Source organism: Delphinapterus leucas, chromosome 2, assembly GCF_059928025.1.
Source record: "Delphinapterus leucas isolate spDelLeu-1000000601 "Yukka" chromosome 2, BTC_Dleu_Yukka2, whole genome shotgun sequence".
NCBI lineage: Eukaryota > Metazoa > Chordata > Mammalia > Artiodactyla > Monodontidae > Delphinapterus > Delphinapterus leucas.
This window is the reverse complement of record NC_143130.1, coordinates 107,624,435-107,649,555: the sequence shown is the minus strand read 5'-3', so window position 1 is coordinate 107,649,555 and position 25,121 is coordinate 107,624,435. Positions and strand designations below refer to the sequence as shown.

The following is a 25,121-nucleotide window of genomic DNA, read 5'->3' as shown; positions in this document are numbered from 1 at the left end:
AACAGGTCAGTCGGAGGCCCAAGGGTTCTGCTAAAACTGACTTTCTCCAGCCCTGGGAAGTTTCCACTGACAGAGGGGAGGTTCCAAGGGGAAAACCAGAAACCTCTTTTCTTCTCCCATCTGCATTTCTTTCCCTGCATCTGTCCTCTCCTGCTTTCTGTGTCCTGCGTGTGCTTTCTCCACGTTTGTCCCTCCTTGGATGGCTTCCCTCTCTTTGTCCAATTTTATTTTGCCTCTTGGTCTTTGTCAGTACTTGTCACTATCATACTTCTTTGTCTGTCTCTCCTCCTGCCCTTCACAGCTGCGTGTTCTAATCTCCTTGCCTCTCTGTTTCCAACTCGGATTCCACATCCCACTCCTCTCACTTTTACTAGCTCTGCATCCTTTCTTTCCTGTCTCCCTGCCTCTCATCTGCCCGACTGCCCATGTCGGTCTGTCCCACTCGGCTGGCTCTCGGTTTAGCTTCCCAGCTTACTTCTCCCCACGGGCCTGCCTCCGTTGTTCCTCATTCTCTTTGTCTGTTCTTCCCTCTGCCTGGCTGTACCTCTGTGGCTCCGCCCATGGTCCAGAGTCTCCAGGATTCTCTGTGAAGAGATCGCCGGGTGAGAACCACCCCAATTTTCTCCTGGAAGCCAGGTTGCTGCTCTCCTCTGAGCAGCTCAGCACCTCGCCTTAGCAAACTCTAGCCAATTCCACCCCACGCAGACCCCTCACAGATTCTCCTTCAGCTTCACATCAGAGGGCAAGGGAAGCAGAACCCGAGTTGGGGAGGGCTGGACCCAGGCCAGGTAGGGAGGTGAGACTGATAGGGCCCAGGTGGTGAGGGGGTGGGGCAGAGAGTCAAGGGCAGAGGGCAATGCCACCCACTGAGGCCTGGGCCCTCCTGTCTCAGCCGCAGAGGAGGGACAAGATGACCGATGCCCAGATGGCCGATTTCGGGGCGGCGGCCCAGTACCTCCGCAAGTCAGAGAAGGAGCGTCTAGAGGCCCAGACCCGGCCTTTCGACATCCGCACTGAGTGCTTCGTGCCAGATGACAAGGAAGAGTTTGTCAAGGCCAAGATCTTGTCCCGGGAGGGAGGCAAGGTCACTGCCGAGACGGAGAACGGCAAGGTGTGTGGGGCACAGCACGGGGTGGTGGGTGCAGGGGTGGAGCCACATGCAGTGGGAGCTGAGGGGCTCTGGAGAAGAGCCAAAGCCAGCGGGGGTGCTGGATGAGCCCCCTCGAGAAGCCCAGCATCTGAGTAAGAACTGACCTTTCTTGTTAGGTCTGAGCAGGTGTAACGAGGCCCCACGCCAGCCCGTTGCCAGAGAGGATGCTGGCGGCCGAAAACCTCAGCTGGTTTCCTCTTCAGAGGGGACTTGTAGATAAAGAGGGCATAGACACAGCATCAAATGAAGCTCCCTTCTCAAACCTGCGTCCCTCCACTCTGCCTCAGTTTCCTCCATGAACCGAGTCTCCCCAATCCTCCCCAGCCATACCAAGAGCAAACTTTTACCGATGAACGCAAAGAGCAGGAACTCTTGAGCAGAATGTTCAGTCCAGAGCTGACGACTGGCACTCAGAAATCCACAGTCCTGGTCCCTCATGCCGGCCACGAGAACTGCCACTGGTCAGCAGCAGTGGCTCAGAACCTCTGGGGACTTTGACCCTGAACCCAGCTCTGCCACTAGCAGCCACCATGCTGGCAAATCATTTAGTTATTCGATCCACAGCTTTCTCCACTGTAAAAAATGCTGGAATACCTACTTGCAGGATCTCATGACCTCAGGGCACGGCAAACTGACCAGTGGAGATCGAACCATTTGACAGTGACCAATGAAGAGTGTAGGGTAGATGGGTGAGATGTTTTTCCATTAGTGGCAAGGTTTGCCCTGAACAATTGATTCCCTGAAGTACTGCCCCCAGGAGTCAGGGTAAGGTGTGTGTGCACAGGTCAGAGAGTGGCCAGCCCTAGACAATTAAGCAGGGACTGAAAGGTGATGCTCATGGGCACAGGGCCTGGGGAACTGGCAAGACACAGGGAATCTAGGACAGTCCCTAGGAAGGGAGAGACAGTGGGCAGGTAAATTATCTGGTGTCATGGGAAGCTATGGGCAAGGGCCCAGGCACTGGTGAGAGAAGAGCTAGGGGAACGAGGCCAGGTCACAGCCTGTACTCTGGGAGGAGGTAAGTGGGCGAGGCTGGCAAGGGTCCTGGTGGGAGTGTGGTCACCCCTGTCTTACTGCCCCAACCCCTCCCCAGACGGTGACCGTGAAGGAGGACCAGGTGTTGCAGCAGAACCCGCCCAAGTTCGACAAGATTGAGGACATGGCGATGCTGACCTTCCTGCACGAGCCCGCGGTGCTTTTCAACCTCAAGGAGCGCTACGCAGCCTGGATGATCTACGTGAGTGTGTCCTGCACACGGCGGGCAGCCTGTCCTGCACAGAGTCCAAAGTAGGCCGGGGCGATTCTCTCACGGGGAGGGGGTTGGAACTCTCCCAAAGGGCTCTCTGCCCCTATCCCATCCCTGGTCAGCTGCAGGAAGAGAGAAGCCAGCTGGGCTGACCAGGGACTCTTCTGCCTGTCACCACTGCCCATCCCAGGCTCTCCCTTCCAACTTCTCATGACTGCCCTATCTCCCGTTTCAGACCTACTCGGGCCTCTTCTGCGTCACCGTCAACCCCTACAAGTGGCTGCCGGTGTACAACGCCGAGGTGGTGGCCGCCTACCGGGGCAAGAAGAGGAGCGAGGCGCCGCCCCATATCTTCTCCATCTCCGACAACGCCTACCAGTACATGCTGACAGGTGGGCCGGCTGCTCCGACCTGTGGCTCCTCAGCCCCACACCCGTGGACCTGGGCCCTCAGCCCTGACCCCATTGCCTCTGCTCTTTTCCCTTCCAGATCGGGAGAACCAGTCAATCCTCATCACGTGAGCAGACACCATCCACCCACAGAGGGCCGTGGGCTGGGGGATCCAGGCTGATTCCTGGGGGTGATGGGGTGGGGAGGAAAGGTTTAAGGTGGAGACTGCAAGGAACTGGGCTCTCCGAGGAGTGCCGGAGTGACCTGCAGTGCTGGGCAGACTCTGCAAGGAGCTGGGCCCCGGGGGAGGAGATTAGATGGCTGGGACTCTGAGAGAGGAGGGTGCAGTGCTGAACTTCGAATGGAGGACGGTGGGAATCTGGGCTCTGATGGGTCCTTGTTGCCCCCAGCGGAGAATCTGGGGCAGGGAAGACTGTGAACACGAAACGTGTCATCCAGTACTTTGCCAGCATCGCAGCCATAGGTGACCGTGGCAAGAAGGACAACGTCAATGCAACCAAGGTGCCGGGTGGGCCACGGGCTCGGCAGAGGGGGACTGGGGGGTGGGCTGACCAGGTGACCCCTAGCCCTGCCCTGGGAAACAGTGTGGACTGCACCCCTGAGCCCGGTGCTCAAGACCTACCTGGCAGGAGACACACACTCTGAGGTCTGAATATGACCTGTTGGAGCTGCAAACCCCCAGCAGTCCATCCGGCCACACCCCTGCCCTCCCCACCACCACCTGGAGATGGACTGGAGATGCAGCCCCACGCTCTGCTCCCTCTGCAGGGCACCTTGGAGGACCAGATCATCCAGGCCAACCCCGCCCTGGAGGCCTTCGGCAACGCCAAGACAGTCCGGAACGACAACTCCTCCCGCTTCGTGAGTGCACCTGACCACTGCCAACTGGCCTCATGAGGCCTCAACAAAAAAAGGGGGGTTCAGTTTTGCCAACAGTCACCCCACCTGGTTGATTGTCCTGCATTTGGTTTTGGGATATCAAATAACACACACACACACACACACACACACACACTCCAAACCCTCCCCACTCAGCCTGGCCCCCGAGTGCTGGGAACTCAAGAAAAGAGACCCAGAGCTACCACAGCTGTTCCAGAGCCGAGTAACAGGGCTGATTTGGGTCACATTCTAGATTTTCCTTATGACTGTTTGCAAAGCTCTTCCACACTGGAAGTGGGAAGAGAGCATGGGCGTTGGAGCCAATTCCCCAGCATTCCATCTGTCCAGCAAGTCCCCACACCTCTCTGAGCCCCAGTTCCTTCATCAGTGAGACAGAGGTAGTAGTATCTACCTTGCTGGTTATTGGGAGGATTACAAGAGATCATATCAGAGGTACAAACAGGACACATTCTATCAGTGCTCATTCCTGTGTCATTTCTTTCTTTTTTAAAAAAATATTTATTTATTTATTTGGCTGAGCTGGGTCTTTAGTTGTGGCATGTGGGATCTTCATTGTGCATGCGGGATCTTCATTGTGGCATGCGGGATCTCTAGTTGTGGTGTGCAGGATCTATTAATAGTTCCCTGACCAGGGATTGAACGTGGGCTCCCTGCATTGGGAGAGCAGAGTCTTAACAGCTGGACCACCAGGGAGGTCCCCTCCTGTGTCGTTTCTGCTCAGAGATCCCTGGGTGGCATGTGGGGATGGGCATCCTCTTCCCTGTTTTACTGATACTAAACTGGGATTCCAAAGAAGTCATTTACATTTCCAGAACCGTCCAGGGCATTCTGGGTTGCGATGAGGTCCAGGATCTCCATGCGTCTCTTCTGGCCAGTTCTCTCACTCTTTGTCCCATCTGCCCCCAGGGGAAATTCATCAGGATCCACTTTGGAGCCACTGGAAAGCTGGCTTCTGCAGACATAGAAACTTGTGAGTACGTGGGGAGCCCTGCCCACACCTCTGGGTCCTCCACCTCTGCCTTCATTCCCGCCGGATGCCCCACCTCAACATTTCCCCTCCATCTTCTGTCTCTGTCTACATTTGCCTCTTGGCTTTAGAATTCTTCTTCCTTTAAACCGTATCTTTCCCCGGGCTCTCTCCACTTGCCGTGAGAGCCCTTCTCCCCTGACCTCCACCCTGTTGCTGGCTTGGCTTTTTCCCTCCTTACCTGCCTCCCCGCCTCTCCTCACTTCAGATCTCCTGGAGAAGTCCCGGGTGATCTTCCAGCTGAAGGCTGAGAGGAACTACCACATCTTCTACCAGATCCTGTCCAACAAGAAGCCAGAGCTGCTGGGTGAGCCCAGCCCGATGGCCCTGCTGCCCCCAGCGCCCTCCACAAGCCCGCCTGTGCAGGGCAGATCCCTCCTCCTCACCCGTCCCGCCAGCCTGCTCACCCCCACTCCTTCCATCTGCCCCTTGCCTTTCTCTTCCTCCCTCACCTTGGACTCCCCTGTGTCAATTCTTGCCTCCCTTTCCACCCTTCCTTGCTGCTTTGCTCCTTCTCCTCTGCATTTGCCTCCCCTTCTCCCACCTGTCATTCGCCCACCATCCTCCCATCCTGGGTCCTTGCAGCCCACTTTTCCTTTCCTTCTGGGTCCTCCCCTTGGTCATTGCTGACGGTCCTCCTCTCTACCTGCTCCCGCTCTTCCCTTCATCCCACCCCTGCCCCCCACCGTGCCCCCTCCCACCCCCTTGCCCCCTGCCCTGTCCCCCGCCTGGACAGACATGCTGCTGGTCACCAACAACCCCTACGACTACGCCTTCGTGTCTCAGGGGGAGGTGTCCGTGGCCTCCATCGACGACTCCGAGGAGCTGGCGGCCACGGATGTGAGCTAGGAGGCAGTGGGCGGGTCCCGGGGCTCCTGGGCCGCCCGCCCCGCCACCCACTCTGCCTCTCTTGCCCTGCCCCAGAGTGCCTTCGACGTGCTGGGCTTCACTCCTGAGGAGAAGGCCGGCGTCTACAAGCTGACGGGCGCCATCATGCACTACGGAAACATGAAGTTCAAGCAGAAGCAGCGGGAGGAGCAGGCCGAGCCCGACGGCACTGAAGGTTCGAGGACAGGAGAGCAGGCGCTGAGAAGGCCTGAGGGGATGGGCATCTGCCCGTCATGCAGAGACAGTCCTCTGGGAGCACGGTCTCCCATTCTGTGTCCAAAAGGGGTGCCTTTCAACGATTTTATTTTTGGCTGCGTTAGGTCTTCGTTGCTGTGCGTGAGCTTTCTCTAGTTGGGGCGAGCGGGGGCTACTCTTCGTTGCAGTGCGCGGGCTTCTCATTGGGGCGGCTTCTCTTGTTGTGGAGCACGGGCTCTAAGAGCACGGGCCTCAGTAGTTGCGGCACGTTGGCTCGGTAGTTGTGGCTCGCAGGCTTAGTTGCTCCGCGACATGTGGGATCTTCGCAGACCAGGAATTGAACCCGTGTCCTCTGCATTGACAGGCGGATTCTTAACCACTGTGCCACCAGGGATGTGCCCCTTTCAATGATTTTTAAGGAGTTACGTTCACAGTAGCGATGTTAGGACCTCGATAGAGAAAGTGGAAAGAAACCAGGAATAGGAGAAGCAGATGGTTGAAAGGCTGTGCTTTCTCCCAGGGCGGGCTCAGCCCCACCCCAAGTCCACCTGGCCCAGGCTCCAGGCTTTCTTCTCCATTAGAACCTAGCCAGATGCCACCCTGCATCCCAGACAGGCTGGCTCCCAGAGGACCTGAGGCTTGTGGGTGGGTGAAGGCCGGGACATGGGAGAAGTGGGCAGACAGGGAGGCACCTCTCAATCCCGCTAGCTTCTCAACCCAGCTGCACAGAGCAGAAGTGAATTGGGGAGACTTCCTTCTGCACCCAAGACACCCCCAAGCCCAGGAAAGCAGAGAACTGATCTCTGCACATCCCCATCACTAATGCAGTGTGTATGTGAGGGATGCCCAGGCCTTGGGTGAGCCCCTCGCAGCCTCCGTGCCATGTTCTGTTTGGGAGGCAGGAAGCCAAGGGTCAGGACACAGCTCAGGGCATTGGCGCATCACCCACATCGCTGGGCCTCAGTTTCCCCCTCAGTGGAATGGAGCGAAAGCCCTTCCCAGCTCCCTCTAAGGCTATCTCGAGAATCCTTTGAGAAGGAGATGTGAAGGGGTGTGAACAGGGCTGGACAAACGCCCAAGAACGTTCCTCTTGGCCCACCTTCAAGGACCCCTTCTCTATGTCTGTCCAGATCAAATGCCAAGCCTCAGTTTCACAATAGCGTGTTGCCAGTTATCACAAAACTCTTGAAATTAAACCAAATAAATTCCTTCTAACTAGATATCATATGTTGGATGGCACATTTGGAGAGCTGGGGATTGGGGGAGGGTGACCAACATGCTGTTAGGAACCTTGATTTCCCAGCCAGCCATGTTGGCCAACACATAGATTCAGGGTAGAGCAGGCCCAGTCCTGGGCTAGATCCTGGGATTGGGGACAAAGGAGGAAAGAAGCAGAGGACAGCATCAGCCACAGTCCCTGCCCTGGAGAGATGAAGGGATGCAGTGTGGTAGGAGGTCCTGGGGTGAGGGAAGGGCCTGGGCTCCAGCCTGACTCAGGCACACACTGGCTGTGTCACCATTGCAAGCCTTGTGCCCTTCAGGCCTCTATTTGCAACTCTTTTTTTTTTTTTTGATTTATTATTTACTTTTGGCTGCGTTGGGTCTTCGTTGCTGTGCGTGGGCTTTCTCTAGTTGGGGCGAGCGGGGGCTACCCTTCGTTGTGGTGCGCAAGCTTCTCATTGCGGTGGCTTCTCTTGTTGCGAAGAACGGGCTCTAGGCGTGCAGGCTTCAGTAGTTGTGGCACACGGGCTCAGTAGTTGTGGCTCGCGGGCTCTAGGGCGCAGGCTCAGTCGTTGTGGCGCACGGGCTTAGTCGCTCCGCGGCATGTGGGATCTTTCCGGACCAGGGCTCGAACCCGTGTCCCCTGCATTGGCAGGCGGATTCTTAACCCCTGCACCACCAGGGAAGTCCCTATTTGCAACTCTTTAACGAGAGAGGCAGGACCTGATGGTCCTGGGAAAGAGGGTCTGCTGAAAGTGCTTGCTTATCCCTTTCCTTCTCCACCAGATGCTGACAAGTCCGCCTACCTCATGGGGCTGAACTCAGCCGACCTGCTCAAGGGGCTGTGCCACCCTCGAGTGAAGGTGGGCAATGAGTACGTCACCAAGGGGCAGAATGTCCAGCAGGTGTACTACTCCATTGGGGCGCTGGCCAAGGCCGTGTACGAGAAGATGTTCAACTGGATGGTGACGCGGATCAACGCCACCCTGGAGACCAGGCAGCCGCGCCAGTACTTCATAGGCGTCCTGGACATTGCCGGCTTCGAGATCTTCGACGTGAGTGGGGAGCCCCGGGACCGGGAGAACAGTAACTCACTGGTTCGCACAGGCAGCCACCGCTGGCCGAGCCGGCTGCAGGCTAGGCGCGGGGACAACGATGGGCTCCGCAGTGGTGGAGGCGGTCATGTGTCTTCAGGGCGCCCTCCCTCCCCGCCCTGACAGGGGAGGGGAGGGGCCAGCTGCACCCCTTGCCGGGCTGGACGCGGCCCTGGGCGCACCGCATGGGCCACGGACAGCTGCCCGCCTGACCTGCTCCCCTCCCCCACCCCCTGCTCTGTAGTTCAACAGCTTTGAGCAGCTCTGCATCAACTTCACCAACGAGAAGCTGCAGCAGTTCTTCAACCACCACATGTTCGTGCTGGAGCAGGAGGAATACAAGAAGGAGGGCATCGAGTGGGAGTTCATCGACTTCGGCATGGACCTGCAGGCCTGCATCGACCTCATCGAGAAGGTGCTGCTTCGGCCCCTCCACCCGGTCCCCTTCACCCGCCATCCCAGACAAAGTGGCAGCCCTGTCCCTCTACACCCAGGAAACTAGTCCCAGAATCCCAAGCCCTGCTTTCACACACTGTGACATCACAAGCATACACAGGTCCAGCCCTTCCTTCTCTCCCCAACACCTAAGACCTTGTCCTGTCTGGTGGACACCTCCCAGGGTCTTAAGAGGGGGATGTAGTGAAGGAGAGGGCTCCTGGCCCCTCTGACACCCCATGAGAAGCGTCATTCGTGGAAAGAAACTAGGCTGAAACTAGACATGTCGGCTTCCCATCCTCTCCCTGTTGGCTGAGGATAAGCCTGTGTTCAGCTCCTCTTATCTATGGAGGTTCCTCAGAGGAGGCAGGATGGAGCCTGTGGGAGGCTCCCAGTGCTGACTTGCTCCCAGGGCTCCATTGCTGATGGAGGCCAGAGGCCGCAGCAACTGCCCCTCCCCCAGCCCAGCCACGGCCAGTCAGAAAAGAGGACCTTCCCCACAAGCTTTGCGTAGTTATCCAGGGTGCTGCTCTTCCAGAGGCCTCAGATTTCCCTGAAATTGTATGTAAAAGTGTGTGTGGACTGGTGGTGGGCGAGGTGTATATGCAAGTGTGTGTGTGTGTATGTGCATTTCTCTGGGGAGGGAGTCTTTGGATTCGCCAAATTCTCAGTAGGATCCCTGTCCCAAGAAAAGTCAAGAGCTGCTGCACTTTCTGAAGTGCAGGACGTTGTGCAGAGCCTGGATCCCTCTAACCGTTCCTTGAACGATTGTTACCCATCATATAGGCAGGAGTCTGGCCTGCCCTGTAGTCTGGTGCCTCTGACACATCTCTGTCCCAGCCTTCACCCCGTGCTGGGGCAGGGAGCCATTCAGGAAGAAGGGGCTGTTCTTGAGCCCTGGGGGGCCAGGGGCTGGGGATTGGGAGTACGGGGCTGTTCTCTGGGTCCACTGGGGCAGAAAGAGGTTACATTGCCCAGATCTGAATGTATTCGGATTTAGGTTAACTCCAGGAATATTGGCTTCCTGTATCGGGACACGAGGTACCAGCTCAGGCTCTCTGTGGCCTGCCTGCTACACTGGGCTGCAGTCTCTCCTCTGTCGGGGTATGGGACTCTGCAAGCCTGGGAGTGCACTCAGTGATGCTCTCCCCCTCCCCACCTTGCCATCAGCCCATGGGCATCATGTCCATCCTGGAGGAGGAGTGCATGTTCCCCAAGGCCACTGACATGACCTTCAAGGCCAAGCTGTACGACAACCACCTGGGCAAGTCCAACAACTTCCAGAAGCCGCGTAATATCAAGGGGAAGCCGGAAGCCCACTTCTCCCTGATCCACTATGCTGGCACCGTGGACTACAACATCATAGGCTGGCTGGAGAAGAACAAAGACCCACTCAATGAGACAGTAGTGGGCTTGTACCAGAAGTCCTCCCTCAAGCTCATGGCCACGCTCTTCTCCTCGTATGCCTCCACTGATGTCGGTAAGAGGGCAGCCCTGCACTGCCAGAGCAGTTCTGGAGGTGCAAGGGGCCAGGATCCCGCTGCTTCAAAGCACACAACTCGAAAGGCGGGAGGGAGCCCGTGAGCCACGGGAGGGGGTCAGGAGATCCCACAGCGGCCCATCTCTACCCCTTCTGTGGAAGTGCCATTTTGCCCTTTGGGTTATGGACGTTGTTGTACATGCTGTGCATCTCTTCAAGACTCTGAGCAACTGAAGATCAGTGAGGGTGGCACGCACATCACTGCAGCAGGCCTGGCATGGAGCCGTGCCTGCAGGAGGTCACAGTAAATGTTGAGAGGATCACTGAACATACAGTAGAACAAACGAGCCTCCAGTTCAGAGAAGGAAGAGAAAGGGTGTGAACTGAAACGATGAGGGAAAAGTACAAGAAGAAAAGTAGAAAGTGGAAAGATGTAAGCATGGGTAGGGGTTAGAAGGGAATGGGAAGAGAAAGCACAGATGTTATTTCAATGCTTGCTTTGTGTCAAGCACTGGAAAGGCACACTCCATGCTTGATCTTTTCTAATCTTCTCCTCCTCATGAGAAAACTGAGACTTAGAGAATAACTTGCCCAAAGTCACACATCTAGTGAGCAGCAGAACCTTGCCCCTACCCGAGGGCTCCTCCGTTTTCAAGCCCTTGTTCATCATTCCTTCTCTTGTTATTAGGGGACAGCAGTAAAGGCAAAGGAGGCAAGAAAAAGGGCTCATCATTTCAGACAGTATCGGCCCTCCACCGGGTAAGAAGGACCCAGAGATGCCAAGAGACTTGTGGTGGGCAGGCCCAGCCCAGAGCATTTTGTCTGCACCACCCTAACCTGATGCTCTGAGTTTGGAGAGGAAAGAAGCTAGAGTTATGTGGTCATTTTTGGCGTGTAAATTCTATACAAGCCTGAACTCACATCATAAATTATGTATCAGCTCCCTATCCCTTTGAGGGTTCTGGTGACAGGTTGTCTGGGTCCCAGGGCTCAGGGACCAAAGGGATGGTCCCTGTGGCTCCTGACCTCCAACTCTCATCCACCCCCAGGAGAATCTGAACAAGCTGATGACCAACCTGAGGACCACCCACCCTCACTTTGTGCGCTGCCTCATCCCCAATGAACGGAAGGCTCCCGGTGAGCGATGCACAAGGGTCTGGTCTGGAGAGGGCACTTGGCATCCACTTGCCCTAAGGCTTACCCCTCCCTCTCCCTCCCTGCCACAGGGGTGATGGACAACCCCCTGGTCATGCACCAGCTGCGCTGCAATGGCGTGCTGGAGGGCATCCGTATCTGCAGGAAGGGCTTCCCCAACCGCATCCTCTACGGGGACTTCCGGCAGAGGTGGGCACCACGGCCCCCCAGGGCTCAGGGAACAGGGGGAGCGTGGGCAGCCTCGGGTGGGAGGGGAGTCTTCAGGTGGCCTCAGATTCTCTGGGCAGAGCAGAGCAGTGCAGAACGTGGGTAACTACGGGCACCTCCCTCCCAGGTACCGCATCCTGAACCCGGCAGCCATCCCCGAGGGCCAGTTCATTGACAGCAGGAAAGGGTCAGAGAAGCTGCTGGGCTCCCTGGACATTGACCACAACCAGTACAAGTTTGGCCACACCAAGGTGAGTCTAGAGCCCCACAGGGTGGCGTTGCAGGATGTGCGACCATGCTGAGTGGACCAGCTGGGAGTTTGGAAGGCAGACCCCTGATTCCTGGCTACCCGTATCAACCAAGGGCTGGAACCCAGGCTTCCATTCTGTCTTGTTTTTCACATTTCACTCCCAGGTCTAGGATGTGTGGGTATCAGGGCCCTGGGAAGCTGAGCCAGGGTCTCCCACACTCTCCCACCACCCTGACTACGCTTCTCTGAGGCTGTGGCCCCCTTGGCTCTACCCCTCACCCCCAGGTGTTCTTCAAGGCGGGGCTGCTGGGGCTGCTGGAGGAGATGCGGGACGAGAGGCTGAGCCGCATCATCACCCGCATCCAGGCACAAGCCCGGGGTCAGCTCATGCGCATTGAGTTCAAGAAGATCCTGGAGCGCAGGTGAGGCTGGAGGGAAAGAGAGAGGCACTCCCAGAGATGTAAGAGGCAGACAAGCAGAGCGAAGTGGCGTGGGTCAGGAGACCTAAATTCAAATCCTGGCTGCACCACTTACTAGCTAGCCTGAGCAAGTGACTTTGCCACTCTGGGTCTCATTTTGAATTCTTTAAAAAAGAAAATTCCCCTTAGGGAAATACAAATTAAGACTCCAATGAGATACCATTTTAAAACACTAGATTGACAAAAATCAAGAAGTCTGACCCACTGCTTATGGATGTGTAAATGTGTGCAATCTCTTTGGAAAACAGTGTATCATTTTCTTTTAAAGTTGAACAGTTACATACCTTTCCACTCCTGAGTGCACTCCCACAGAGAAACTCCTGCACGTGTTCAACATGAGACAAAAAAAGAATCTTTATAGTAGCATTGGTCAAAATAGCAAAGATGTGGAAACAACTTGAATTTTCATCCACAGGAGAATGGGTGAATAGTAGTATACTCATTCAGGGGAATATTATAAAGCAATGAAAAAGGAGGGAACTAAAACTACATGGTACAATATGTTTGCACCTTAAGAGCATATTGCTGAGTAAACAAAAGCAAGTCACAGAAGGATACTTATTGTGTGATGCAATTTTTATAAATCTCAGAAATAATTTTTAAAATAGCATATTGTTAAAAGATGCATACACACATGGTTAAAATATTTTTTGAAAAAGTTAGGAAACAAAAAACACAAGATTCGAGGTAGTGGCTGCTTCTGGTGGAAGGACCAGGAAAGGGGATGGGGTGGAGCCCACAGGCAGAATCAGCGATGGCAATGCTCTAGTTCTTGTTTGGGTGATGAGTTCATGGACAGTCATTTTGTTTCATGCTTCATAACTTACACATATATTATAGATATTCCTAAGTGGAAAATATCATCTTTTTAACATGCTTGAGGTTCTTCTCACCGAACACAGTAGACATTCTACAAGTGGTAGCTTCCATAGCTACTAATACTCCAGTAAGGAAGATATAAACTGCCCTTTTGTTGAATTGATCAATTAATAACTATTTATGGAGCAACTCCATGTTCAGTGTGGTTATGCTGAGGTGGGGTTGCCTATCAAGGCTACAAGACAGGGTTCCTACCGTCAGGTGCCTACAAACTTGCTTAGATGTGCTGGGAGCCGAGTGCTGCTGGCCCCATGATTGCGAAGCTCTCTTTTACAGTGCCCTTCCCTGCCTCCATGTTTCTTTGCCAGGGATGCCCTGCTGGTAATCCAGTGGAATATTCGGGCCTTCATGGGGGTCAAGAATTGGCCCTGGATGAAGCTCTACTTCAAGATCAAACCATTGCTGAAGAGCGCAGAGACAGAGAAGGAGATGGCCACCATGAAGGAGGAGTTTGGGCGCCTCAAAGAGACGCTGGAGAAATCGGAGGCTCGACGCAAGGAGCTGGAGGAGAAGATGGTGTCCCTGCTGCAGGAGAAGAACGACCTGCAGCTCCAAGTGCAGGCGGTGAGACCATTTCTCCTCTCCCCTCCCCTGGATTATAGCCCGTCTCATCACCAGGGACTGAGTCTCAGAGCTCTGGCTCTCTTTAAGACCCTGGATCTCTCCTCTCTGTCCTCTTCTCCCAGGAACAAGACAACCTGGCTGATGCGGAAGAGCGCTGCGACCAGCTGATCAAGAACAAGATCCAGCTGGAGGCCAAGGTGAAGGAGATGACCGAGAGGCTGGAGGACGAGGAGGAGATGAACGCCGAGCTCACGGCCAAGAAGCGCAAGCTGGAAGACGAGTGCTCTGAGCTCAAGAGGGACATTGATGACCTGGAGCTGACGCTGGCCAAGGTGGAGAAGGAGAAGCACGCCACAGAGAACAAGGTGAGGGCAGCTCCCTCTGGCTCCAGCCCAAGTCTCCTCAGGATTCCCAGACCTGAGTGTGGCCCCGGTCCTTGGCATTGGAGGTCTCCACAGATGTCTCCAGGTTGGTGACCTTTGACCTTAAAGGGGATGGGGTTCTTGGTCAACAGGTGAAGAACCTGACAGAGGAGATGGCTGGGCTGGACGAGATCATTGCCAAGCTGACCAAGGAGAAGAAAGCTCTGCAAGAGGCCCACCAACAGGCCCTGGATGACCTTCAGGCTGAGGAGGACAAGGTCAACACCCTGACCAAGGCCAAGGTCAAGTTGGAGCAGCAGGTGGATGATGTAAGTAGTAACAACCATGCTCCATCCCTCTCAGGTTGGGATTTTTCAGGCAACACCAATGGCCAAGGGGTTTCCAATCCCTAGAACTAACTTCCATGACCCCTGGGGCCCTTTTCTTTCTGCAGTTCCTCACTAGGCTGGGTCTCTAATCCTTCATGCTTGCAGGGCTAACTCTGCTGGTTTGACTTCCAATCCCATTGGACTTTGGGTTTAGAAGGGAGCCGAAGAGGATGCACTGTGGATCTCAGGTTTCCTACATCCTGTTCATTTTCTTTTCTCCACCAGCTGGAGGGATCCCTGGAGCAGGAGAAGAAGGTGCGCATGGACCTGGAGCGAGCCAAGCGGAAGCTGGAGGGTGACCTGAAGCTGACCCAGGAGAGCAACATGGACCTAGAGAACAACAAGCTGCAGCTGGAAGAAAAGCTCAAGAAGTAGGAGCCTGCGGCGTCCAGGAAGGGCTACTGAGGGTGTCTGACCTGAGGGTTAGAGTGCAAAGGTGCTGCAGCACCTCTGGCCAAGGCTGCTCTGGGCACACAGCCCCCGCCCCCCACCTTCACCCTCGGGGCCAGGGGGAGGGGACTGGTCCTCGCATGCCGAGGCAGGAGAGGATGGGCACAGAGAAAGGAAAACCACCTGTCACCCTCTTCTCCTCCAGGAAGGAGTCTGACATTAATCAGCTGAACAGTAAGATTGAGGGTGAGCAGGCACTGGCCCTTCAGCTGCAGAAGAAACTGAAGGAAAACCAGGTGACGTTCTTCTGGGTGTAGCCACCGGGAGCTCAATGGTGCTGAGGCAGCTGAGGCTGTAGGAGCTGCTTAGGGTTCTAGACAGCATCTAGAACTCCAAGCCGCCCGGAGGCCCCAGCAGCCCTGATTTACAGGCACTTGGGAACATCAGCCTTCCCCCATTAGAGCAATAGTGTCTTATTTCGGCAGGACTATCTGGGGGAGAGGGTGGGGATCATACTTACTAAAAGGGCTTCTCTTGCTGAGCTATGCTCCACCTCATGGGTTTTCTGCTCTGGGACAATTGGTAGGGCTCCGTTCTCCTCTAACCCTTACTTTTGGTGCTTCTCCCCACTTCACGGGGGTGAGAAGGGCCTTCATGGAGCACCTTGCCATGGGAAGCTCTGTTCTTATTCTTCCCAGGTATTTACCCTAGCCACTAACTCGGGCTGGATCCCCACAGAGCACCGTGATATGGAGTCAACTCCTGCAAACTTAAGCAAGTCACTCCCCGTCCTGAGCCTCAGATTCTCCTCTCATCTGTAAAATGGGACTGATGACCCCTGCCTTGCAGAGGACCAGAAGAGACATTGTATAGGAACCCACTTTGTCAACCAGGAGGCAACATATATATGTTATTTTAATGTAGCTCAGGCTAGAGAAGTGAGCCAGCCACTTGCAAGAAGATGTTCTTTTGTCTTTCGCATGGCTTTCTCATCCCTCTGCAGGAGGAGATTGAATTACCAGCCAGAGTCTCCCTTGCCTTTAATGCACCCTGAATTTTAATGTGCTTTTAGTCCCATGTTTGTCAGAAGAGCCCTGGAAGCAAGGAAGGCAGGTACTCTCGTTCCCATTTCATAGCTGCAGAAGCTATACGGCCACATCTGGACATAGTGACCCCAAGGCCACAGGGACTCAGCTATTTATCCTCTCATTTTCTCATGAGACCACTAGGGGAGAGAGCTGACCTCCCCTCAGCATTCAGGGTCGATGGCCCAGGGTGCAAGTGACACGTGAACACAATTCCCCTCCTCTGGGGGCTGCTCGGGGGCTGGTCTGCCTTCAGTGATACTCTTCCCTCCCACCTTCTTGGGTGCCCCTTCTGGGTTTTAGCCCGAATGTTAGGGCATCCCCAGGTTCTCCTACCCTGGTCTGGGCAACCTCTTTGACTGTTGAACCCAGAACAACTGTGCTGTTATCCTCACCAGGTCTTGGCAGTGGGCTGTGGCTCCTCCTTCTTCCTGCCCAAGCTCTTGCACTCAGTCCCCATTCTCCATCCTGGGAGCAGGGGTCTGGTGGTTCTCTCTCTCCTGCTCCCAGGACCCCCTCACACAATTGCATCAACACCATCCATAACCACAGATGAAGGGATCCCACCAATCCTCCCCTTTGCTCCTTGCTAGTCAGACAACACATCAAAATTGTAAATGGGACATTCTGCCAATTTAGGCAGGCCAAGGCTAAGGCCAGAAAATAATGAGGTAGGGACATGATACAGAGGAGGGCACCCTGCTAGCACTCACCTGGCCTGGAAGGGAACAATTAAGCTGGAACCCAGCCCTGGGCATAAATAAAGTAAGCCCTGGAGAGTGAGGAATATGGTTGATTGGAGTTTGTGGTTAATTCGGAAGATTACAAAAGTTTTTGATTATTTGGAGGCGTACTGTTGCAAATATTTGTAAACTATAAGCACCAGCTTTCCTGCCTTATCATTAGCAGAGCAGAGCCTAGTGAATCTGTGGAATCTTTGAGACCCAGGACCTCACGGGATCTCAAGATCCCTCTCTGAAGACAGATTCTCAGGACTCAGGGCTGCAGGTGCTCAGACTGGGTCTGAGATGCCCCTCCAGGAAATGCCTTGAGAGTTTGGCTTCAACCAAATTCCCACTGACAGTCTGTGCATTATAGGATGTTTGGCAGCCTCCCTGGCCCCTGCCCACTAGATGCCAGTAGCAACACCCCCTCCCCAAGTCATGACAATCAAAAATGTCTACAGACCTCGTTGCCTGTCCCCTGGGGCACAGAATGTCCCCTGGTGAGAACCACTGCTCTGCAGGACCTGGGTGCTTTGGCCAGGAGCCTTCTAGAGCCCTGGGGAGGGGGCTGTGATGGAGGGGTCAGGCGGTGGGTCTGAGCCCCCTATACCCTGCCCAGGCGCGCATCGAGGAGCTGGAGGAAGAGCTGGAGGCCGAGCGCACTGCCCGGGCCAAGGCGGAGAAGCTGCGCTCAGACCTGTCCCGGGAGCTGGAGGAGATCAGTGAGCGGCTGGAGGAGGCTGGCGGGGCCACGTCCGTGCAGATCGAGATGAACAAGAAGCGCGAGGCTGAGTTTCAGAAGATGAGGCGGGACCTGGAGGAGGCCACGCTGCAGCACGAGGCCACGGCGGCCGCCCTGCGCAAGAAGCACGCCGACAGCGTGGCCGAGCTGGGCGAGCAGATCGACAACCTGCAGCGCGTGAAGCAGAAGCTGGAGAAGGAGAAGAGCGAGTTCAAGCTGGAGCTGGACGATGTCACCTCCAACATGGAGCAGATCATCAAGGCCAAGGTGGGCCTCTGCTCTCCTCTCCTCACCCTGTCCTCCCTCACAGCCTCGCAGTGCGCCTTCCTTCCACTTCCTCTCTGCCATCGCTCTTATTCTCACTCCCTTCGTCACCCTCTGGTCTCTCTCCCTCTCTCCCTTGCACCTGCCTTGCCCTCCACCTGTGTCTCCATCTCCTCACCATCTCTCCCTTCTTTAATTCATGCATCCTCTCCAGATTGTGCCCCTCCAGCCCCGCCCCATTTCACCCCCCACCCCCCGCCTCTGTGCGCTCCCCAACCTTGGTCCTCCCTTCCTTCCTCCAGTCAACCCAGCCCCTCCCACATTCACCTTTCTCTTGTCCCTTACCACCTGAAGGCAAACCTGGAGAAGGTGTCCCGGACACTGGAGGACCAGGCCAACGAGTACCGGGCAAAGCTAGAAGAGGCCCAGCGCTCCCTCAATGACTTCTCCACCCAGCGAGCCAAGCTGCAGACGGAGAACGGTGGGTGCCCCTAACCAGCCCTGCACCTGCCTCACGGAAGAGCATCAGTTGCCCCCTTCCGTGGCCCACAAACCCTTGTTCCCACCTGCAGGTGAGCTGTCCCGGCAACTGGAGGAAAAGGAGGCGCTGATCTTGCAGCTGACCCGAGGGAAGCTCTCCTACACCCAGCAGCTGGAGGACCTCAAGAGGCAGCTGGAGGAGGAGGGCAAGGTGAGGCCCGGCTACAGGGCAGCAGACAGGATTGATGGCAGCCCTGGGGCAACCAACCTCAGAAATGGAGCCTGGAAGCTGCAGAGAGGCCTCTAATGAAAAAACCTCCAGGCCAGGTTCTTCTACTCTTCAGCTAAGCCACACCCGAACATCACTGAGTGCCTCCTTTCTTATTTGGAAGGGATGGGCAAACTGGGAAGGTACCTTAAGATGTTGAGATTCCACACCAGCCCTCACCCTGAAGGAGGCCGGGGCTTGGTTGAAGTTCATAGATATGAAAAGGATCGGGAGAATGGGGACAGGGCCTTCCCTCCCACCTTCCCAGATGCTGAACCCACCTCCCGGTGCTGCACCTCCCAGGCGAAGAATGCCCTGGCCCACGCACTGCAGTCAGCCCGGCACGACTGTGATCTGCTGCGGGAGCAATACGAGGAGGAGACGGAGGCCAAGGCCGAACTGCAGCGCGTCCTGTCCAAGGCCAACTCGGAGGTGGCCCAGTGGAGGACCAAGTATGAGACGGACGCCATCCAGAGGACCGAGGAGCTGGAGGAGGCCAAGTGAGTCCTGGGCAGCCCCCAACCCTGCTTCTAAGAGAGGAAGGCTCAAGAGGACATGGGTAGAGACAGGCAGAGTGGGCACGGGAGGCAGATTTGAGGTGGAAGAGAGGAGGTGGGGAGAAATGTGGTGGGCAACACAGGTGCTTCCGAGGGAGCTGGGATCCTGCGCTCTGAGTGAACCCTGGCTGGCCCTGACTCACTTCCTGTGACGGGCGAGCTTTTGGCCCGGGTTATACCTGATGCTCACGTATAAGACGAGCAAAAAGCTTGTTGGTCAGAGGAGCTACCGCCGATCAGCCTGGGTGGGGAGAAGTGAGGGCTGCCACCCTGATGCCGTTCCCCGTAGGGAAGAGCCTCTGTTCTAGGCACCCGAAGCCCTGGCTCCCTGGAGGCTGGGGTTCCAGGGTCTGAAGGGCTACTCAGTGTCCCAAGGAGCTGTGTGGGAGGGCCGGGCCCTCCTCATCTGGCAGTTCAGGGAGGGGTCGTCCCAAGGCCCCGCTGTTCCCAGATAGAGTGACATACATACACCCAACCGCCCTGGGCAGGAAGAAGCTGGCCCAGAGGCTGCAGGACGCCGAGGAGGCCGTCGAGGCCGTCAACGCCAAGTGCTCCTCGCTGGAGAAGACCAAGCACCGGCTGCAGAATGAGATCGAAGACCTGATGGTGGACGTGGAGCGCTCCAACGCGGCCGCCGCGGCCCTGGACAAGAAGCAGAGGAACTTCGACAAGGTGGGCCCAGGCTGGGGACTCGCAGCCAGGGGCCAGAGCAGGCGGGCAGGCGGGAGTCAGGAACGTCCTCCCAGGAGGCAGAGGCTGGGAGGAGGCTGAGCCCAGGAGAGGGGCCTGGGCGCCCCTGGACGTGGGGCTGGGGCTGCCCGGTGAGCCGCGTCCCGTCCCCGCAGATCCTGGCCGAGTGGAAGCAGAAGTACGAGGAGTCGCAGTCGGAGCTGGAGTCCTCGCAGAAGGAGGCGCGCTCCCTCAGCACCGAGCTCTTCAAGCTCAAGAACGCCTACGAGGAGTCCCTGGAGCACCTGGAGACCTTCAAACGGGAGAACAAGAACCTGCAGGGTGCGGGGCCCAGGCCGGGGGCGGGGGCGGGGCAGGGAGGGTCCGCACGTGGCGCCACCCAGCGGCTCCTAGAGGCGTGCCCCCCGTTGGAGCCCGGCTGCCCCCAGCTGAGCGGCCCGCCCTTCCCACAGAGGAGATCTCCGACCTGACTGAACAGCTGGGCTCCAGTGGAAAGACCATCCACGAGCTGGAGAAGGTCCGCAAGCAGCTGGAGGCTGAGAAGCTGGAGCTGCAGTCGGCCCTGGAGGAGGCCGAGGTGAGGGCCTGGCTCTGCCTGCACCCCTGCCTCCGACCCTCTCCTACGCACCCCTGCCCTCCTATCTCTGACTCCACACTCTCCCTCACCTGGGGATGACGCTGACCCAAGACAAAATCTATCAGCTCCTTATTCTTAGTCCAAGGTCATATACCCACTACCCATGACTACCTCCAAAGCCAAGGTCTGTGCAAAGGAAAATGCCACACACAGCTTGATCATAGGTTTGTTTCCCACTGGGTTTATAAAGTTGAAACCTGGCCATCATAAAAACCCCTCAGACAGGGGGTGGGAGCATGGGCTCCAGACTCAAACAGACTTGAGTTTGAAACTTGGCTTCAGGACCACCACTTTGTCATTGGGCAAGTTCCTTAAGCTATCTGTACCTCGGTTTTCTTGTCTGTAAAATGGCATCAGTTGTACATACCTCATGAGATTTTACGCATGACTATTATGAAGATTAAACGAGGTATCATGTTTAAGCGCTTAATATATGTTAGTTATTGTTACTGTTCATTTGTAAGAACCTAGCGATAGCCCTGAGATTTGGGGCTTCTAACTTTTTTCACTACAGGGTGAGGCACCTGGGAAACAAAGAGAAATGTTCGAATTTCTGGTTGTAAAAATCCTTCCCTTTTCTATGCTATTTTAGATGGGTCAGGATCATGCAGTGTTGGTGCTGGAGGGTCTTGACACTTGTGAGCTCAGACCCCTTTCCTTGACAGAGGAAACCGGGGGTGTCCAGCACTTCCTCCCCCAGAGCACCCGGATGGCCTGGGTTGCAGGTCCCCCCTCCCCATCTCTTCTCAGCTCTTCTCCTCTTGGCTGACACCTTGCATCCTCCCAGCCTCCCTCCCCAATGTACCCTGTGCCCTGACTTCCTCGGACCCTCTCTCCCCACCCCCCTCCAGGCCTCTCTGGAGCACGAGGAGGGCAAGATCCTGCGGGCCCAGCTGGAGTTCAACCAGATCAAGGCAGAGATGGAGCGGAAGCTGGCAGAGAAGGACGAGGAGATGGAGCAGGCGAAGCGCAACCACCTGCGGGTGGTGGACTCCCTGCAGACCTCCCTGGACGCGGAGACGCGCAGCCGCAACGAGGCCCTGCGGGTGAAGAAGAAGATGGAGGGCGACCTCAACGAGATGGAGATCCAGCTCAGCCACGCCAACCGCGTGGCCGCCGAGGCCCAGAAGCAAGTCAAGAGCCTCCAGAGCTTGCTGAAGGTACCTGGTGACTCTTGGAAGCAGGAAGTCACCTCACCCAGAGAGGGGCGGTGGCCGAGTTGGGGGGCGGTGTCCCATCACAGCACCAGATCCCTCCTGCCCCGGGGCCGTCGCAGGCACCTCCCACAGGTCCCACCTGAGCCACCGCCAGGGGCTCTCCACAGCATCCAGTTCAGCTGACGGCCTTCTGATGGGCCAGAGCCCAGCTGCCTGTCTCACGCCCACTCTCCTGATGCGCAGGACACCCAGATCCAGCTGGATGACGCGGTCCGTGCCAACGATGACCTGAAGGAGAACATCGCCATCGTGGAGCGGCGCAACAACCTGCTGCAGGCCGAGCTGGAGGAGCTGCGGGCCGTGGTGGAGCAGACGGAGCGGTCCCGGAAGCTGGCCGAGCAGGAGCTGATCGAGACCAGCGAGCGGGTGCAGCTGCTGCACTCCCAGGTGAGAGGCCAGGAGAAACCTGCCGAGCAGCAGAGCCAGGACACCTAGCAATGCTCTGAATCAGATGGCCTGAGAAAGCATATGTCCAAGCATATGGATCATAAATTATTTCATCTCTTGGACCAGCTCGCCTCTGTTAGTCATGGCTGCGGAACCACAACCTTGAGAAAGGGGTCTACACTTAAAAGCTAAGAGTGTCATGGTGGGGCTTCCCTGGTGGCGCAGTGGTTGAGAGTCCACCTGCCGATGCAGGGGACACGAGTTCGTGCCCTGGTCCGGGAAGATCCCACATGTCGTGGAGCGGCTGTGCCCGTGAGCCATGGCCGCTGAGCCTGCACGTCCGGAGCCCGTGCTCCGCAACGGGAGAGGCCACAACAGTGAGAGGCCCGCGTACCGCAAAAAAAAAAAAAAAAAAAGAGTGTCATGGTGGATTGGTGGTGCCTGGCAAAATCACAAATCTGGGAGTCGTGGAATGCACGCTGTTATGTGATATCTTACATCTAGAAGACAGCCAGCCTCAGCTTGCTGTATTAAAATGGGACTTTTGGAGTTGAAAGAAGCACAACTGCATCTACTTGCAAACCAAATTCTCCACAGAACACCATTTTTCTGCAATCCCATACACACTGTTTTCAGCTATACTCGGTAATGAGTTTTTATGTCCATCTCACTGCACTGCCCTGTGGAGTTTTGTTCCGTAATCTAGTACATATGGGAATGACATCACCCACGGATGTGGTCCTCTCTTCCTTACCCCACTCTTTCTATAACTATAATCACTTCCAGGATACAGTCCCTTTAACCAAGTTTTTCCTTGGAATATTTTCATACTCCTGCACAGACATGTTACTACAGAGCTCAGGAGTAGAACTACAGACCCTTTCCTGCTTGAAGTCTTTCTTCAGAGCTGAGTCCCTTTAGATATATTGTCTAGAATATATCTATTTTCATAGGAAAAGAGAAAGCAGGTGCAAAACAAGGAAAATACTAAAAACAAGACATGTTTTTTAAAAATGACCAGTTCTAATTTTCTCTGGGTAAAAGTGTAGAATCAGGCAGCAAAGCAGACATTCAACAGTTTTCTTTGCCTTTATCTAGAACACCAGCCTCATCAACCAGAAGAAGAAGATGGAGGCAGACCTGTCCCAGCTTCAGGGCGAAGTGGAGGAGGCAGTGCAGGAATGCAGGAACGCCGAGGAGAAGGCCAAGAAGGCCATCACGGACGTGAGTTACCGCTTCCCTTCTTGCCCTCCCCGAAAGACTCGAACCAGGCCTGTGGGTCCAGGCCAGGCCACTGTGCTGTAACAGCGGTGATTCTGCCACTCTGTGGGTTTGAGGGCCTCAGGGAGCAAACGGCAGGATGGGAAAGAGGTGATCCTTAATGGAAAGAAGAGGCCCCGGGGTCCTGTTGTTTTACGCTCTCTGCCGTGCACAGGCCGCCATGATGGCGGAGGAGCTGAAGAAGGAGCAGGACACCAGCGCGCACCTGGAACGCATGAAGAAGAACATGGAGCAGACTATCAAGGACCTGCAGCATCGGCTGGACGAGGCCGAGCAGATCGCCCTCAAGGGCGGCAAGAAGCAGCTGCAGAAGCTGGAGGCCCGGGTGCGGGAGCTGGAGAATGAGCTGGAAGCCGAGCAGAAGCGCAACGCAGAGTCGATCAAGGGCATGAGGAAGAGTGAGCGTCGCATCAAGGAGCTCACCTACCAGGTGCGGGCGTGGCGGCTGCTCTGGGGCCAGGCCCTCTGCATTATGGCATGAAGCCAGGGTGACAGCCACCCCAGAGGGATGGAGTGTTCTCTCTTAGCCTCTTACAGGTCAAGGAGTGAGAGTACAGCCCCTGGCTGCCCTGTTTCTACTCTGCCTGACCCTGTTCTACCCTGAGTGTCCCCTGGCTCAGAGGGCAGTCTCTGAGTCCCCTGGCCTTCAAGTTCCACCTCAGCATTCCCCCTCAGCCTTTCCCCTGCAGACACCAGAGCTTGAGCTAGAGCTCACCCAGCACAGATTACCAGAAAGTAAATATGTAGCCAAAGCTTAGCCTGGCGTCATCACCACCAAAAAACACCAAACCATTAAAATGAATCTCAGAACTTTTCGGTTACTCAAGGAAGTGTAGACTTTAGCTCTTATGGTGTTTTCTAGAATCAGACTGTGAATTAGATTTTCTTTCCATTCCAATCCAGAGATTCGCCATCCCTCTATGCATACTTGTCCTTAACCTAGATCAAGTCAATGTCATTTCCCAGCAGCCCAGGAAACCCCGTCAGGCCTGCAGTCCCAGAGTTCCTGCCAGCACACGCTGGGTTCTAGAAACAGGGGGCTTACTCTCCATGGGCCCCCAGGACCCCCCAGGGCCTGTGCACACACACAGTTTTGTGTGCAATTTCAGGGAGCCCATCCGCTCCCTAGACTCTTTCTTAGTACAAACCATTAAAAGTATTCATAACTTTTTTGGTGAGAAATTGTGAGGAGAACTCAAGTGTTTGGTGAGGATCCAGGAGTTGAAATGGGTCAGGATATTGCATGCAGGGTAAAGCTGATGAGTGGGGAAGGGGCTGCAGTGCTTCCCATGACTATGCCATACTCACTTCTGCCTGACCCCCAGACGGAGGAGGACAGGAAGAACCTGCTGCGGCTGCAGGACCTGGTGGACAAGCTGCAGCTGAAGGTCAAGGCCTACAAGCGCCAGGCCGAGGAGGCGGTGAGTGACCCTGATGGGGCCCAGGCCTGGAGGAGGGGACAAGGAGCCGGCCCCCAGGATGGGAGTCTAATAATCCCTGGCTCCTCACACCTCATCCTCCCGCCCCCCCGAACCCCCGCAGGAGGAACAGGCCAACACCAACCTGTCCAAGTTCCGCAAGGTGCAGCACGAGCTGGATGAGGCAGAGGAGCGGGCGGACATCGCCGAGTCCCAGGTCAACAAGCTGCGGGCCAAGAGCCGCGACATCGGCGCCAAGGTGGGTCCCTCCCCAGACCCCGCTACTCAGCCCCCTAGCAGCGCGGCCCCAGTGTCAGTGCCCTCTTAGTGGGCACTCCTCCCCCTGTATTTGGATAGCCCTGAGGGTCCCACAGCACTCACACCTGAGCATCCCCCCTCCTGCTCAGAGAAGCCCCCCACAGACTGGAACCTCCTTAGAAAGCCCAGTCCCACCCCCCCAAACCACAAGGGCCCCTAAATGGGACCCCAAGATCCCTGAGGCCTGAACCTCTCCCCACTAAGGGCATCTCCCTTAGGCCCCTCAAAGCCCTAGAGATTCCTCCCCACACCCTTCCTCCCTCCCGCCAGCTGCCCCCTCACACCTTTTATTCTTTCTCAGCAAAAAATGCACGATGAGGAGTGACACTG

At 56.0% G+C, this 25,121-nt stretch overlaps 1 protein-coding gene across 1 annotated transcript; it reads left to right on the top strand.

Moving 5' to 3' along the window:
- Positions 1-833: 833 nt before the first annotated feature.
- Positions 834-25,116, top strand: MYH6 (myosin heavy chain 6). Its single transcript, XM_089907468.1, has 37 exons — positions 834-1,111; positions 2,244-2,387; positions 2,632-2,788; positions 2,886-2,913; positions 3,197-3,308; positions 3,576-3,668; positions 4,614-4,677; positions 4,943-5,041; positions 5,471-5,574; positions 5,659-5,797; positions 7,825-8,093; positions 8,377-8,547; positions 9,738-10,047; positions 10,736-10,806; positions 11,097-11,184; positions 11,274-11,391; positions 11,537-11,660; positions 11,945-12,081; positions 13,326-13,581; positions 13,704-13,946; positions 14,096-14,272; positions 14,558-14,703; positions 14,928-15,018; positions 17,152-17,541; positions 17,893-18,019; positions 18,111-18,229; positions 18,590-18,786; positions 19,332-19,515; positions 19,689-19,854; positions 19,986-20,110; positions 21,022-21,330; positions 21,571-21,774; positions 22,873-22,998; positions 23,210-23,485; positions 24,381-24,476; positions 24,598-24,732; positions 25,093-25,116. Exons 1-37 carry the CDS (start codon positions 857-859, stop codon positions 25,114-25,116), a joined length of 5,874 nt encoding a protein of 1,957 aa, XP_089763594.1. The 5' UTR covers positions 834-856.
- Positions 25,117-25,121: the final 5 nt, after the last annotated feature.

Bases quoted from the DNA above. Each gene is read 5' to 3' on its own strand.
- MYH6 (XM_089907468.1), top strand. From the start codon at position 857: ATGCCACCCACTGAGGCCTGGGCCCTCCTGTCTCAGCCGCAGAGGAGG. The intron at 15,019-17,151 runs GTGACGTTCTTC...TACCCTGCCCAG, and splicing joins AGAAACTGAAGGAAAACCAG to GCGCGCATCGAGGAGCTGGA. The intron at 17,542-17,892 runs GTGGGCCTCTGC...TACCACCTGAAG, and splicing joins AGCAGATCATCAAGGCCAAG to GCAAACCTGGAGAAGGTGTC.